Source organism: Pollicipes pollicipes, unplaced genomic scaffold, assembly GCF_011947565.3.
Source record: "Pollicipes pollicipes isolate AB1234 unplaced genomic scaffold, Ppol_2.1 Scaffold_4002;HRSCAF=4701_pilon_pilon_pilon, whole genome shotgun sequence".
Taxonomy (NCBI): Eukaryota; Metazoa; Arthropoda; class Thecostraca; order Pollicipedomorpha; family Pollicipedidae; genus Pollicipes; species Pollicipes pollicipes.
The window spans coordinates 2,612,475-2,629,789 of NW_023596420.1; the positions used below are offsets into that span (position 1 = coordinate 2,612,475).

Here is a 17,315-nt window from a genome sequence, read left to right on the forward strand (position 1 = left end):
CCTTTGGAAAAGCCACCTGCCAGCAAGCAGACGCGTATAAAGAGGGCGAGAGAGGAAAAGGCTGTCCCACGCCGACTTCCGTCAATATTGCATCAGATTCCAACCATGGTGCTGCACGAAACACTGGCTAACCGATGGAGTTTGTTTTACATGACCCACCTGCGTCCCTGGTAGTCAGCACATCACACCCTATTCCCGCTAAGTCAGAGAAAGTAAGCCAGGGAATCCCGCAATTGGTGTTGAATGCGTACCGAAATAGTGCAAACACAAATCGTCCACGGAACCTCTTTCGCAGAGCGGAGCAGGCCGCAGACACTTGCGATATTCCATTTTTAATTGAGATTGATAGGTAGTACGTACCAGCCAGACTAAAATACTTTGAGCCTCTTACTTCTTGCGATGCAGATCATAGCGCGTATGTTCGTGCTTTCGCGTTGCGGAAGTACGAACATAAAACCATTCGAAAGTAAACTAGGCTCCAAAATCGGCTGGCCCAGCGGTCACAGGCGCCGAACAGGTCAGCTGCTGACCCGAAAACATGCTGGCTAAAACCAGCCTTGGGTAATCTCTAAACGTAGACGATGAGTCCCTCGAAAGCAACGACCTGGCCCAGTCGCAATAACCCGAGACGGAGTCCAATGCCGCAATGCCATAGCCTGGTAGATCTAGATGTGGGCGGTACGCATGACCTTTGACGGCAATCACTCAACGTGTTTGTCATCGAAGGAGACCTCAGGGCGCGCGTTAAAAGCCCCAGATGTCATCACACCACGCAACGAGCTTTGCACAGCAAACAACGAATTCAGTCGACCGGTGGCGCGAGGGTGGCCTTTCGTTCCTCGCGCTCCGTCCTAAGTCATCTTGATAAGCGTGAGAATGAGTGCTACTCTTCGACAACGGCTCCTTAAGGCTTGGCTTCCTCTCCTTCCTTCGCATCGCGGGAGCTTAGCTCTCACGTTACTCGCGCGCGCGCTTCGTCAGAGGACCTGTTGCCGTCAGAGGCGACGGCGGCGGCGGGCGACCGGCCGGCCGGCCGGCTGGGCCGCGCCGCGCCGCGCCGGTCGATCGGTGACGTCACCCGTGACGTCACGGCGCCGCCGGCGCGCCGCGGATCCATAGCGCTGCCGGCAGAGCGGTGTGGTGAGCCCTGGGCCGACGCCATATTCCAGGCTCGCGGGCGAGGGAGCTGACCGAGTGAGGTCGGCAGCGCCAGCAGCCGGCGCTCAGCAGCATGGTGGCGTGGACGCGCCGAACAGCCGCACTCGCAGCGGCGCTGCTGCTGCTGACTGCCGCCGGCGTCCAGCCCGCCAAGGAGGTGTTCACCAACTCCTTCTACGTGCAGCTGAACGGGCCGCACGGCAGCGCCAAGGCGCACGAGATCGCCAAACGCTCCGGCTTCGAGAGCCTGGGCCCGGTGAGTGCGGCGGGCGGAGCGGGCCTGCGCGGAGGGCCGGCCGCGGCCGCCATATGCCGGTGGGGTGCCGGCCGCCCGCATGGCGCGCTCTCCCTGCGCCGATGGCCATACTGCTGGGCTCGGTGTCCCACCCGCTGCAGCTGCTCGCTGTGCTTCAGCTGCAACGTTTAGATTTGTAGGTTTTGTCCCGAATTCCATCCTTTCCGGCGGAGTTCAAGCGAGGCGTTAAAATTTCGGTGAACTTAGGTTTGCAGTTTGGCAATCATGCCTCACTGCACCATCTCCCTCGAACTATGAGATGCGGTTTGACGCCAGCGACCCTTCCCTTCTTCTCATCTGCTCCGCCTTTTGTGTCACATGTCAAGTTTTCCTTTGCGAAGCCCGTGATGTTCCCTCGACACTGCACTGTGCGTTCCCGCTTCTGCTACTGCAATCGGTACGATTCGCTCTGCATGGACCGCTCATGGTGGCTCGCCTTCTGCGGGCCCATTGTACCCTGGTCCTTCTGCGGGCCCGTTATACCCTGGTCCTTCTGCGGGCCCGTTATACCCTGGTCCTTCTGCGGGCCCGTTGTACCCTGGTCCTTCTGCGGGTCCGTTATACCCTGGTCCTTCTGCGGGCCCGTTGTACCCTGGTCCTTCTGTGGGCCCGTTGTACCCTGGTCCTTCTGCGGGCCCGTTGTACCCTGGTCCTTCTGCGGGCCCGTTGTACCCTAGTCCTTCTGCGGGCCCGTTATACCCTGGTCCTTCTGCGGGCCCGTTGTACCCTGGTCCTCCGTAAATTTGTCTTAATTCACTGCCGTATTTTTCCGTTCTGTAACTCGTGCTCTCACGCGCAATCTTTGCATTTTTACGGCCGACACTGGTACCGCTCACTTCTCTAGCTTAATAATTTTGGTCAGACCGATTTGGCTTTTAGCAATCGGCCAGGAAAGACTACATGACGAACTGTAAGCAGCCTGTTTCATACTTAAGCGTCAGTATGACGGTAACACATGTGTACATCCCAAGGACCCGAATTATATGGAAGGGATAGTTTGAGTTTCCATAAGGCAGGTTCTCAAACGTTACACATCGACTTATAAAGCGGGGTTAATCACTCAGCCCGTATCCATTCTTATAGGCTCCGCTCTTCCGCCGTCCGTTTTAGACGATAAAGTTACCAACCGCAATACCCTCGAATTCATCCGCATGTCGCCACGAATCCGGCCAAACTGACACAAGGCCCCTGTGCCCGTGCGTCTGTCTATAAAGAACGTGATGCACTTCAGCATCTGTGTCTGCTGCTTCTGTAACGAGCGGGCCACGAGTCACGTGCGCCGATCACAAACCAACCAAGAACTCAACCTGGCGCTTGGTGAACAAGAAGCACGCCACGCTTTTGGGCAGTCATCGAGCTGGTACGAGCTGGTATAAGCTGGTACGACCAGTCGCTGGTTGCATAAACAGAGCTGTAGCTTGGAAAGCTTCAGCTGGCAGCGTTCCATACAGGTTCATCGAAACTGACCGTCTTGGTAAGCTCGTTTCAGGCATCTGGACCGTAAATATCTGACTCGTAGTCGTTCTTTTATTTTCAAGTGATTGGTGAAAAAACCAATCGATGAAGCTAGGTAGGCACTTACACCTCTCATCGACTCGAATTGTGCCTGTTGATTCGTCGGAGCTGTGATTCCCCTTTATAGGACTGGTTATGTATGGAACGGGATGAGACACGCTGGTTCGTTCGAACAGACATCCCAAGGGAGGCCAAATAGTATCAGCGCAGCGATGCTGAAGTAGCTGCTGCCTCCTGGCTAGAGGCCTCCCAGGAAATGTTTCTTTTGCACAATCCACTCACCACCCATGAGCCCAATTAGTTATACCCACCCGATTCACACAAAGATACCGTTTTTTCGTTAGTAATTGCAAAAGTAGTGTGAATGTAGCTTTTTGTAAATAACTGAGGGTGTGATATAACCTTGCAGATTACATATCAAAACATCCATGGAATCTTTCGTAGAGGTTTTACCCATACCCATATCCGTATTGTTCCCCAAATCGGTACCCAACACATCCCGTTTGTCATTACACATGCTTGGTCATGAGCTCACCAGACTGTGGAGTTCACCAAACGAAGTGTGAGACCACGGAGAGCAGACGCCTGGGCGTCCCGGGAACGGCCAGCTTACCTGAGCTTACCAAGCCGTGAGGTTCTCCACTCAAGGCTTGAGATCATACAGAGCAGACACCCGGGAACGGCCAGCTTACCTGAGCTTACCAAGCCGTGAGGTTCTCCACTCGAGGTTTGAGCTCATACAGAACAGACACTCGGGAACGGCCAGCTTACCTGAGCTTACCAAGCCGTGAGGTTCTCCACTCGAGGTGTGAGCTCATACAGAACAGACACTCGGGAACGGCCAGCTTACCTGAGCTTACCAAGCCGTGAGGTTCTCCACTCGAGGTTTGAGCTCATACAGAACAGACACCGGGAACGGCCAGCTTAGCTGAGCTTACCGAGCCGTGAGGTTCTCCACTCGAGGTGTGAGATCATATAGAGCAGACACCGGGAACGGCCAGCTTACCTGAGCTTACCGAGCCGTGAGGTTCTCCACTCGAGGTGTGAGATCATACAGAGCAGACACTCGGGAACGGCCAGCTTACCTGAGCTTACCAAGCCGTGAGGTTCTCCACTCGAGGTGTGAGATCATACAGAGCAGACACTCGGGAACGGCCAGCTTACCTGAGCTTACCAAGCCGTGAGGTTCTCCACTCGAGGTGTGAGATCATACAGAACAGACATCCGGGAACGGCCAGCTTACCTGAGCTTACCAAGCCGTGAGGTTCTCCACTCGAGGCTTGAGCTCATACAGAACAGACACCCGGGAACGGCCAGCTTAGCTGAGCTTACCAAGCCGTGAGGTTCTCCACTCGAGGTGTGAGATCATACAGAGCAGACACTCGGGAACGGCCAGCTTACCTGAGCTTACCGAGCCGTGAGGTTCTCCACTCGAGGTGTGAGCTCATACAGAACGGCCGGGAACGGCCAGCTTAGCTGAGCTTACCGAACCGTGAAGTTCTCCACTCGAGGTTTGAGATCATGTAGAGCAGACACCGGGAACGGCCAGCTTACCTGAGCTTACCGAGCCGTGAGGTTCTCCACTCGAGGCTTGAGCTCATACAGAACAGACACCCGGGAACGGCCAGCTTAGCTGAGCTTACCAAGCCGTGAGGTTCTCCACTCGAGGTGTGAGATCATACAGAGCAGACACTCGGGAACGGCCAGCTTACCTGAGCTTACCGAGCCGTGAGGTTCTCCACTCGAGGTGTGAGCTCATACAGAACAGACACCCGGGAACGGCCAGCTTACCTGAGCTTACCGAACCGTGAAGTTCTCCACTCGAGGTTTGAGATCATGTAGAGCAGACACCGGGAACGGCCAGCTTACCTGAGCTTACCAAGCCGTGAGGTTCTCCACTCGAGGTGTGAGATCATACAGAACAGACACCCGGGAACGGCCAGCTTACCTGAGCTTACCAAGCCGTGAGGTTCTCCACTCGAGGTTTGAGATCATGTAGAGCAGACACCGGGAACGGCCAGCTTACCTGAGCTTACCAAGCCGTGAGGTTCTCCACTCGAGGTGTGAGATCATATAGAGCAGACACCGGGAACGGCCAGCTTACCTGAGCTAACCGAGCCGTGAGGTTCTCCACCCGAGGTGTGAGATCATGTAGAGCAGACACCGGGAACGGCCAGCTTACCTGAGCTAACCAAGCCGTGAGGTTCTCCACTCGATGTGTGAGATCATATAGAGCAGAGACTCGGGAACGGCCTGCTTACCTGAGCTAACCGAGCCGTGAGGTTCTCCACTCGATGTGTGAGATCATACAGAGCAGACACTCGGGAACGGCCAGCTTACCTGAGCTTACGGAGCCGTGAGGTTCTCCACTCGATGTGTGAGATCATATAGAGCAGACACCCAGGACACGGCCAGATTGCACACAGCTACTTCGGTTGAAGCAGCACGACGATGAAATTCAAGCAGTATTCATGCATGCACATTGATTGAAGTAGAAGCCGAGGTGACGTGGCAGGCTGTTATTGCCCCATTGAATATCCAATGAATATATTGAGCATCGCACGCTTCCATGCTTTCTATTTCTCGTGTCCATCAATCATTCAAAGTGGGCCACATTCATGCTTTTGTGAACAGGCATGCACGTGGCTTTAAGTGAGTTCGTCCAAAATTAAGTGGAACACGTCGAATATTCGTGGAAATGTCGCAAGTTTAGTGCGGAATTCTCAGCTATAGTAGACATGACATCTATGAAACATAACGCAATGCAATCATTTTCTGTTCAATGACATAAATAAAGGACATAAGCACCTGTAAACGAAGTCCACCGTTTGATGAGCTAAGAATCCGGGGAATTTGTCCACATCTACACCTTGCCTGACAAAGAGTGCGCCAATTACGCAGTCGTAAACACTCGTATGATGCCAACTGTAACAGCCACTGCGATTGAATGATGCGGAAATAGAGCCTTCATCTCGGCTTATTCGGCAGAGCAGGACAGCAGATAGAGTGTCGAAAATGGGAAAATTTTAAAGAGGCCAGATGTTAGTTGCGACGGAACTTTCAACACGCTTAGGTCATCAGTGCCCTAGAAAACTAGAAGAAAAGCCTCTGACAGTGGTGAGGTTCTGCGACTGATAACCTGTCGACACCGGCTTACTCTCTTCACAAAAGCCTCTGACAGTGGTGAGGTTCTGCGACAGGTAACCTGTCGACACCGGCTTACTCCCTGCACGAGGGAAGTTTCCAAACACACCTCCGAATGTCACCACATAATGACAGTGGGAGACAGCCGAATGTTCGCATGTTGAAAGGCCCGCATTTATACACAATATGTTAGTTTCTCACGTCCGATGAACGCACACAAAATGTCCAAGTTCATGTTCTCACACGCTAGTGCTCAGAAGCATATACCTTGTTTTCTCACGTCCTTTTGAACATGTACAAAGTATCCAAGCTCACTGCGTGTCTTGTCAGCAAGCGTGCACAGGGTCTTACTACAGAGACCCACGCAAAATACGCCGGCCGACCGCTCGCGTTCCACGGCATCGCCGATTGTCGCCCGCCGCCCGACCGTAGATCGCCATCCAGTGTGTCTCAAAAACCGCCGCTGCTCCGATGCCAAGTGCGAGGGACACATTTTTGATGCCAAAACACGTGCAGTGGAAGCCCCATAGACTACGGAAAATCTGGACGCGACAGCAGAACATTTGGAAAGGTACCCTAAAAATCCATAGGGTTTGCATCGCCCCCTCCCCGCCCCGCTTATCAGGACGAGGGTTAAGCGATCTCCGACCAAATCGTGCAATTTCAGTGCAAGGAATAATTTTGCGTTCCATGGAGACAGCAGACATATTTTGCCTCATCGACCACTTTGTTTTGCAGGATACCGTTTGGGTGCATATAATGTTGTGAGTGGAATATTGGTGGCGTCGGAGTAACCGGTGTATTTTTACTGATCACAGGATATGACCTGGGCAATTAACAGATTCGGCCCTTGACATCGATAGAGTCAACTCCTTGGTCCTCTTGTGTAATTAGTTTATCAAGAGACCGTTTGCCGCCTAGGGCCGATCTGAGGGAAGCGCTGTAGAACCTTTCAATATCCTGAACTCCAGAAAACCACCAGGAGTGCTTTAGACTGCCAGCTTTCGTCATTTTTGTGTTGGAAATTCACCTTTTTTGCAGACATTCGTCGTCAATAGGTCCTTTATCCATTATGACATGCACGCATTCCGAACCTTTCCCCTATTCGAAGCCGCTAAACCAGCTTACATCACAATTCAGTAGCCCTGGCGAGCCCAACATTGTAGCATCTGCGTTCGGCGCAAACGACGTTATGGAAATGCAAGGGGTTCAGGGTCTTTAAATGTATTGCCGGGGCTATCATTCACATTTATTTTGTTACGAGTCACGCAATACAACTTCATCCAAGAAAGATTAATGAAAAGGGGAAAACCGCCATGTTTGGACTTCCTTGCCTGTCGGTCATGGACAAGCAAAGAGGTTCTGAGGTCCCGAGCCCCGCTGCCAGAGTCGGCACGCACTCGCTGGTGCATGCGGGCTCTGGCAGATTTGGTCGGCGTTTCATCTGTGAGTCTGACCACATAAACATCCGCCGTCCGACGAGACCATGACATGCGCTCGCTTCTTGGTCGGCGCAAAACTCGCCTTGGTAGGAAAGAGCATCTCTATCGTTCTTCCGATCGTAGATCTCCTGAACATAAGCCATTCAGGTGCAGTTTTTCAGGGAGTGAGCGAATCGTGTTCCAAATTGTGATAAGCCGTTGTTGAACGCTGTTCTTTGACAGACTGGAACAATGCAAATGTGGATGTCTTACCTGCTGAGGTCAACCTGTAAGCCTTTGAAAGCCAGTGAGTCACCTTCTTCTGCCCTCGTCTATTCGCCTAATGACTTTGCTGGGCATGCGTTAATGATTCCGACCCCCACAAGGGTTATAAGGGATCATCGCTAGATATCTGGCTAGTTATAGGTGCGCACTCGGAAATTTTGTAACAAAATTTCGAGCTCAAATCTTCTAATAAGCACCATGGACTTCAGGGTCATTATTCGAATTCCGTCTGATTTCGTTAACCGGGGATAGAGGGAAGAACGAGGTTAAGAAGCTTGTCCTTGCAGAAGGTGATATTTTTTCGCCAGTTTTTCAGTCAAAATGCCTTCTTGAACCGGTGGAAGAGATCTTACTGGAGCAAGCCTAAAATGGTACTGCGATTTCACACTTCGCACTCATAATCCCCTGTTAAAATTTCACCGAATGCCGAATGAATAACTGCGCATACGAACTTGAACATGCACCAAAATATTTATGTGTTCTTTGTTATCATGGAACTTTCACCGTGGGCTTGCAAACTTGGGGAAATATCGAAGGGAGTCTCGCTGGTGCATGCGATGCTATGTTCCTTAACTTTTAGCTACTAGCCGTAAGGGTACGACTTCATTTGTCACGTATCATAGGGCTACGATTAAAGTTTCTTTGTGTGACGCAGTGACCTTCTCACTAACAAGTCAGCCTATGAAGCAGTTAGTACCGCAATTTTTGGAATCCAGAACGTTCAATGCAACGATTTTGAAATTAATTCACCAACCGGACATCAAAATGCGTCCATCAGAAATCATGCCAATCCGCACCATTGATCCTAAGTGATGAATATAGCATGCGTGGGCATCATGACTCCTACACTGACGTTCTTATGGAGCCTTGGTTCCGTTCCAGCTCGTCTCGGCTGGTCAGTTTTATGATGCGACGAAGTCTTACCGCGCGTCTGATAAAATTCCCGTAGCAGGCCCATCCAGTCCATGGATTTATCGATAAGCTGACAGTTTATCCAATAAAAGATGCTGGAGAGGCAATTGGCTGCTTACCGCGCACCCCTTTATGGAGCACTGACCTCTGCAATGGTCACGTAAAAAGCAACGCCCACAGGGTCAGCAGGGAACCAGACTCTGTGTCGTCCAATCACGAAGAAGTCTTGCATTCATGCGTGATAAAAAACATGGCATTTCGACGCATGCGCAGACGATTAATTGAAATGTGGCTCCCCATACCATTCTGCGGGACTTATCCATGCGCCAACCGCGTGCACCTATATGTCATTACTAAGTTTGCCTTCATTTGCTTGGTAAGCCGGTATTTGGGGATAGTAACGTGCTAATTCACTACGGTTCATTGTTATGATATTTGCCGACAGATTTGGCTGGTAGCAATGCGTTTTTTAAGCGATGTTTTCATCAACAGAGCTGCTCAGTTTTGATGCCTGCGTACGTATACTTTCCTTCAGTAACTGTTGTTGCAGGTGTTTCCTTAAATATTAATAATACCATTATTTTTTATCATTACGTGCGGTTTTAATCTGCAAGCATTTTTATACTTATGGTATAGTTCAGTGTGTTGTTCGCACATCCATCAGACCTGGAGAGGTGGATTAGATCTCCAGCTTCGCGATGGCCTTCAGCTTCCCGCGGCCGCTGATGTGACCACCATGCGCGCTGGTATTCCAAACAGGGTGCACGACTTCGTGCGCTACGTGTTCCTAAAAGAGCCTCGGAAATCCTGACTCTTCAAAGGCGTTTTTGGTGCATTGCTAATGTCTGGACAGGTGGGTTAAGCTCATTCTTACAATCATATTAAACGGCAATGGTGTCTAAATATTGATATATTGTGCCATTTGGGAGCAATTTGTAATGATCCGAAAATAACACGCCTTGCTTTGCCAACACGGCCTTTCTTCCGACCCATTCAACCTGTAACACTACCTAAATGTAAGGATGGAAAGCATAAGAATGGTGAAACGCTTCAAGCGAGCGTCGCAAACATTCGTTTGAAATACCCAAGTCCTTGCTTCCAGACCCCTCTGCTCTCCCTTGAGGGCAGCCCTGGTTGCGTTTGTGCTGCACCGAAATGTCAAAGTTTTTACCACAGAGGCATCACTTTTCCCAAGTTAAGTCTACCCATCCTGACCGAGGTCTCCCCTGTTTCTGGCGCTTGGGACATCCCTTCACGTGGCATTAGCGGTGCCCCTTTAACCTGGGTCTAGGTCGCCATTCCGAGAGGCTTGAGTGCCTCCCGCCGCCTGAGCCTGGCACGCCCCTACAATCTAGCCTGAACCATTCCGAGAGGCTTGAGTGCCTCCCGCCGCCTGAGCCTGGCACGCCCCTACAATCTAGCCTGAACCATTCCGAGAGGCTTGAGTGCCTCCCGCCGCCTGAGCCTGGCACGCCCCTACAATCTAGCCTGAACCATTCCGAGAGGCTTGAGTGCCTCCCGCCGCCTGAGTGAGATGTAAATGCAAATGTTATGTTACGAAAACATGCATGGTGACGAAATGAAAACGCAGAAAATACTGTTTTTTTTAGGGGCTTGACGAAATTCTGTGGCCTTCACTCCTGTTTCTTCTCATTTTGATGAGAGTAAACACACACACACACACACACACACACACACACACACACACACACACACACACACACACACACACACACACACACACACACACACACACACACACACACACACACACACACACACGCACACGCACGCACGCACGCACGCACGCACGCACGCACGCACGCACGCACATGCACACGCATATATATATATATATATATATATATATATATATATATATATGTGTGTATACATATATGCGTGTACGTATTTGAAAACAAGGTCGTGCTAGGCAGCAAATCATATTATGTAGTTTTGTCGTCGAATACGAGAATACGACAGCGTAGCTGTTTTCAGTTATCTTCTTTCGGTTTCGCTCGATGTATAGGAACAAACTTTTCGTGTGATGGTCAGACTAAAAAAGAACTTGCCCAAAGTCGGTCTTCACATTTGAGTTTCATCAAACACATGGCACAATCAAGGTTAAAGTTGTATCATGCTGTGATGCAAATATTGTACATGTGTTGCGATTCGTTTGTGGTGACATTTCGACATCCGCATTTGCTACGGGGTTCATTCATTCTTTATATGAATTCATACACGATACAGATACATGGAGTAGAGTGAAGGCTACCTCATATTTTTTATTTAACTGGTATTACTCCGCAGTTTTTGACAGAGAGTAATGTATTTGTTACACTTTAATGGATAATGCTCTACCATTCCATTTGCAAACTGTAAAAGGACAGTAAGGTGTCTGCCAGCGAAAACCTTAAATAGCCCTTACTGCTGGCTGAAAGGACCAAACAAAGATATCATCGAAACGGCAGCAGAATATTAAGAGCCGAGTTTGACAGGCTGCCCAAGAATTACGAAAGCACAAAACGCAATCTGAAGGGAAGCGAGTAAAGCATTTATTGACGTCATTCAAGACCAGCCTATGTATTTGAAAAATGTAAATGACATTCTCTAAGACGAGCTCAGGTTCAGACGGATCGGCAAAGACACTATTGAACGCTGGAACAAGTTATCCACTTGATCGACACCACTTGCGTAGTGACAGGCACCTACACGCAGCGAAACTAGTCATCGGCGATCGCAAGCCAGGCTATGGGATGGGGCGGACAATCAAGACACACAGACGAGGCGACCTTCTACAGCTTATCATCTCACAAATTCTGACCCCTACTAACGGACTTGCCAAGACACTGAACTCGTTAGTAAGCCCGTATGTTCGAGCAACGTACGCTTTTCAGTGAAGTCAGGAATTTGTTGCGCTTTCGGAAAGGAAAAATCCGACAGGTGTGATAACTCCCTCGATTCTAAAGTCATGTTCACCAATGTTTCTATGACTGAAACCACATAGCTTCTTTTAGAACAAGCATCCAAACATCCAACTGCTTCCCAGCTATCAAAATGATTTTGTCGACAAGTGCTACAAATGTGAGCCACAGAAGCAGATTTTCGCTCGCCTTAAGGTCAGCTTTATCTTCAGACGGATTGAGGAGCGATGGGGTCTCCTCAGGCGTGCACTGCGCTGGCGCATATATGGGCCACGTGAAAAAAACTGTTTTCATCTCCCTGAACAGGCCACCTTGTTTCCACAGAAGCCGATAACACTTTTGTTTGAGTCATTGGCAAACGCGTCTTGGAGCAACTACGGCTGAAGCTGGAAGGCAAAGCTCTCCCACGCTTCACTAGTGAACAACGAATTCAGGATGAACTGCCATTCCTGGTCATAGAACTGAGATTCTGCACGGGTAACACCAACTGGGAGCCTAGAGGAGAACAGCGGACCTGGGCAAATGCCTGGGGTTACGCAGCAAGTGCCATCAGCGGCACAAAAACGGAGTGATCCGAAACTAAGCTTGGCGGAGAGAGAGGGAGAGAGATAGGGGGGGGGGAGACGAGAAAGCGATGCAAGTATACAACTGACGTGCAAAAATATGAATATATATACGTCTATACATACCTATATATACATATATATATATATATATATATATATATATATACATCGCTATTGTATTCTATGCATATATGCATACATATTCATATAGCTATATATTCATATGAATAGGGATGAGCAAAAACAAGTCGTTTAAAAAAATAGCCTGTAGCTAGACTCTAGGTTTTTAGACGTCTAGGCTGTCCGGAAAAATCCTTTTTGTTGTAAGGCTGCAAATTTTAAGTTACACCAATGATGTTCCCGTGCCTTTGCTACGGATGTGAAAACGTCCGTCGCAAATTTAATTGCTTCTTGCTACCTGCAGCGGTATTAAAGCTTCGGCTTGGCTGTCACCGCATATGTGCTGGTACATCTTATGCCCTGTGGTTTTGGAACAGTACGATAGCTCCAGGATGGCCGTGCAGCACATCAGTATCTAACGCATGCAGATTATGTTGACACTGTAAAGGGAAGGTACCATCGCAGTAATATATATATATATATATATATATATATATATATATATATATATATACAAGGCGTGAGAAATATCTCGCCTAGGGGAGTATGTATGCGTTTTGTGTACTGAACCTCTCCACTAAGCGCGAAGGGAGTCGATGTGACCCACCCTAAGTTTGTTTGAGGATGCCTCTCAAACATTTAGTGCAATCGCGCCCAAATTTTTCAGTAGCCTATTGGCCATCCATTGTACGTGTTTTTGCACAACAAAGGGTTCCCAGTATTTTTGGTTTTAGAGCAGCGGCGATTTTTGAGGAACATAACAAGGCGATCTACGGCCTATGCGGACGGCGGGCGACAGCCGATGATACCGCGGAACGCGCACGCCGTCCAACATGGTTACATTTAGAGAGGCATGCATCATACCTGTATGGTAAAACCAAATGCAACTATATACCATTGTACTCAAAACTGAGGAAGGAACACACCTTTTAAATCGTGTGCCTCTTCAAAGCATGGTCTTGTATGCACGAGGTTATAGAGCGGAAGAAGTTCACCTCTCGTGAAAATTTGACCTTTGGCCTGGCATGATCGGGTCAGTTATTGACCTTTCAATATAAATCTTACCATCGAGATCTAATCTAATCCGGGATCTCGTTGAGACCAATACACTGGTGTTTTCTGCTAAGCTATATATTTCTTACTGTGAAAACGCCAGGGGCGGGATGATCGACCTCCCCATCAGTCCACACTGTGAAAAACGGCGAATCAGGGCGAGGATTAATGCGTATGACTATGTGCGTATGTGTTAGCGTGGGTGGGGGGGGGGGGGGGGAGGGGAGGTTGGAGGGACTAAACGTTTCAGGGACCCTAGTTGACGTCCTTAGGTTAACAGTTGATGATTTTTTTTCGTGAGCAGTGTACGTTGGCAGGCGAGTTATAAATCACGTTTCGGTGCTCCTGGCATAGCCCTAGCTCGCCGACGCGTCACACACTAGTCATGGCACTAGCTAGCCAGTGCCATGCCCGTGCGCACTGCGTCTATCATCAAGTAATAGATATTAAGTGTTTCATCGACGTCTAACAAATGAGAAAGTCCGATCCACCGTGCGATCTCTCTCATCAATCACCGGGTAATTTCGACACAACTCCTACGTAGCCGTCACATGGGGAAGCAATATAAGGTCGACAGCACATCCGTGGCCTTTGTGTAGGTGGGTACGTAACACGTGTGCAAATGTAATTGGGATTCGTATGGTGACGGTTTGATGGGCAGACCACCTCAGTTTTGTACAGCCTGGTATGAGATGAGTTACGTAAGCACAAGGGCAGCGTAATTATGTGACAAGATTATACAAGGCAGCTGACAGGCTTCCGCAGTGTGTGGGAAAATATGGAACCTGTTTGGGTTCCGTACGTGTTGGGTGATGAGGCCTTCCAGTCACCGCAACCAACACGCTCACCGATGGCATGGTACATCGTGAAGGAAATGATCACGACGATCGTATCGCGGGACCAGACTTGTACGTGAGTCTGGCCCGTTCGGCGAGATGTAACCGTCAACAAAGTGCGCAATCATCAATCTACCATATGCGACGACTGGAACTGACCAGCTTACAGGCCCGCCGGCCTTCGGCTTCCACCATTTCTATTGCCATAAATTGAATGTCGATGTTGGATATCGAGACCAGGTGCTACATCACCGATTTCTAGGCGTAAGGAGCATAAACGGTATACCGTTTTCTGGGTCCTGGCGCAGAGCTGTTCGTTTCCGTTGGTCTTAACATCTAAAACCATTTTTTGTCAGGAACCCTGACCAAAAGAACATTTTACTCAACAACCCTGTGCAATCAAAAACAAACAAATATACCGCTACTCTATCAGCTTGCCGCGAGCAGATCTTACCCTCAGACCGGCCCCAATGGCGATCTGTTGGCGGCAGGAGCTCTGGTCAGCGTTAATGACATCAGCGCAGAGTCGATGGTGGGACAGGCTCCCCCCCCCCCCCACACCCTCTGCTACACCCGCACGCCTGCCCTCTAACCCTACGGCCGCGCCCGCCTCGAGTGCCATCCGTTCAGTTAAGCTGGCCAGCAGGTGAGTTCGGCCCGTTCGGAAGGAGCCGCTGCGGCGCTGTTGGCAGGCGCGGGCCCCGCTGCAGCTCGGCACCAGCGGCCCAGCGACCGGCGACGGGCCGACAGCCATCGACTGACGATTGGCTGCGGCGTTTCATTCGGGCCACTGCGTCGGCCGACAGCGTTAATCTGATTTTATGACGCAATGGATTATAGATTTGTCGTGGAGCAGAAGGCGGACCGAACTTCATGAACAGCCTGATGGTAATCGGCGGTCTATAGCTGGCTCTGAGCTTAATCAAGGAGGAAAGTTATTGGACCATTTTTCAGGAGCGTCTCGTCGAAGGCCGAGCGCATGTTTTCTAATGCCTCGTTATTGCTTTCAACCGAGACAGGTCAGAACTCGCTGGCGCACCACTCCAACCCCTTTCCCGCTCGGAAGTGTCCCATGTGCGCCATCCTTCCCCAGCGCCGCGCCCACGTCATCCCATTCCGTGCCGCATCACGGCCTCGCATATTTGCGGATGACGCCTTCCTCCCGTCCCACCGACGTGACTGGCGTGGCGCCCATCTGACCGGCCCCCTCCACGCGCAGGTGCTCGGGTCGCAGCACGAGTTCCATTTTGTGCACCGCGGGCTGGCGTCGGTCAGGACCAAGCGGAGCGTGCCCCACCTGCGCAAGCTGAAGGCCCATCCGCTGGTGAGTGCAGCTGCCCGATGTAAACAATGTTACCCAAGTTCACACAATCACCACAATCCACACCCAAATGTTCGAAACAATATTTGTCCTGTGTGTGTGTCTTCCTACTTGTAGGCTGCTTGGTTTATTCCATCATATTTACCTACTCCATCTTGATTGCGAGAAAACGTTGTCCACGTTTCATATCATGCAAGCGACTCTAGCACTGTTCACTCTAAATACGCGCACTTCACGTATTTGACAAGCGCCGACTCCGTATTTGAGAAGTCACGGCTGGTGAGCGCCGTTGCCGGACCGTTGTCCGCCGTCTCCGGCGCCACGCCGCGAGCCTCCGGACACGAGGATGTCCGGCCGGGCTCCGGTCAGCGCGGAGGCTTGGCACGGGGAGATGCGCTGGTGACCGTGGCATCGTCTCTTTCTAGCCACAGAGCCTGCCTGCGGGTTACAGCCGCTCCCAAACCGAGAGCAGATTTGTCAGATATGTTCGTCAGTTTTGAAGCAAATTTGTCCATGTCAAGTTTGAGTGGCAATGGGTTGATGAAGTGGTTCAGGTTTCATCGTATTTAAGTTATTCTTAAGATATATGGGACGTATTCAAGCAAGGATATGAAAAGGATAAATGTCGCCCCACTCGGGAAAGCAGATCAAACTTTAATTCCAATTGTATGTTGGATAAATTTGCTCGAACGAAGCTCTATTGTCACGAAATAACAATTACATTTGATGGACATTCCCAAAGATAAATGTCGAGTAGTTTCAACTACGTCTTTGCAGAAGGGCACGAGTTGACTTAGAACATTTCAGTAGAACGCGTATATTCAGTTAACGCAACACATTTGTGTGTGGATAACCTTCGCCCTGATTTGCCATTTTTCATAACGCGGACTGATGCAGGGAGAGGGCAGGCGTCAAAGGGTCGATGCGTTGGTCGATGGTCCCTTGCGTTTCCAAACTGATGAAGATAGAGCTTTGAAAACCACCAGTGGATAGATCTCAACAGGATCTCGCGATTGATACGAAGTGTTACATAGTTAGGCCAATAAATGTCCCCATGTTACCAAGTAATAAGTCAAATCTTCGCGAAAATCGCACTTTTACAGCTTAACAAAATCATGCGCACGAGACTATACGCCATTGTGACACAAACCTAAACAGGTCATTTCTCATGCAGTTATGAATGCATTGGTGTATATCTGAATATGTTTTTACCATACACCTATGATGTATGGCTCAGCGATGTCGGCCCGTTGCGCGTGTTCCGCGACATCGCCGGCTGCCGCGCGCCGGTCGAGCCGACCGTAAATCACCATACATTGTTCCTAGAAAACCACCGCCGCTCCGAACCCGGAAGAGGTAGGGACACGTTTTTGACGTCAAAACACGTGCCATGGATGCTCCTCAGCTTACTGAAAACTTGGGCGCGGTTACAGAGCATGACGGAAAGGGATGCTCAAACAACCTTAGGTGGGATTCGTATCACCTCCCTCCATATCAGGGCGAGGGTTAAGAACAGAAGCATGCAAGTAATTACGATACCAATGTTCAACGTACATGAAATATGCAAAATAGGCTAACTTAAGGGCTTGAAATACATTCTTTGTCATCGATTAGCATACCTTCCGCATTACAGATCGACATCTGCTTATCCCTTGCTTTGTTTTTCTGCACGCGGGTCGGCGAGGTCGTGCAGGCCGACTAAAGTTGCACTATCCTTTATGTTAAGAAGTTGTATGGGTTTCAGACTGCTTGACTAATGGAAAAA

General features: G+C 50.0%; 1 protein-coding gene across 1 annotated transcript in view; it reads left to right on the forward strand.

The window, feature by feature from the left end:
• The first annotated feature begins 1,145 nt into the window (after positions 1 to 1,145).
• Positions 1,146 to 17,315, forward strand: part of amon (prohormone processing protease amontillado) — a 53,616-nt gene continuing 37,446 nt past the window's right edge. Inside the window, exons 1-2 of the mRNA XM_037216733.1 lie at positions 1,146 to 1,414; positions 15,449 to 15,553. Coding sequence (XP_037072628.1) covers positions 1,232 to 1,414; positions 15,449 to 15,553 — 288 coding nt within the window. The 5' untranslated portion in view covers positions 1,146 to 1,231. The remainder of the gene's footprint in view (positions 1,415 to 15,448; positions 15,554 to 17,315) is intronic.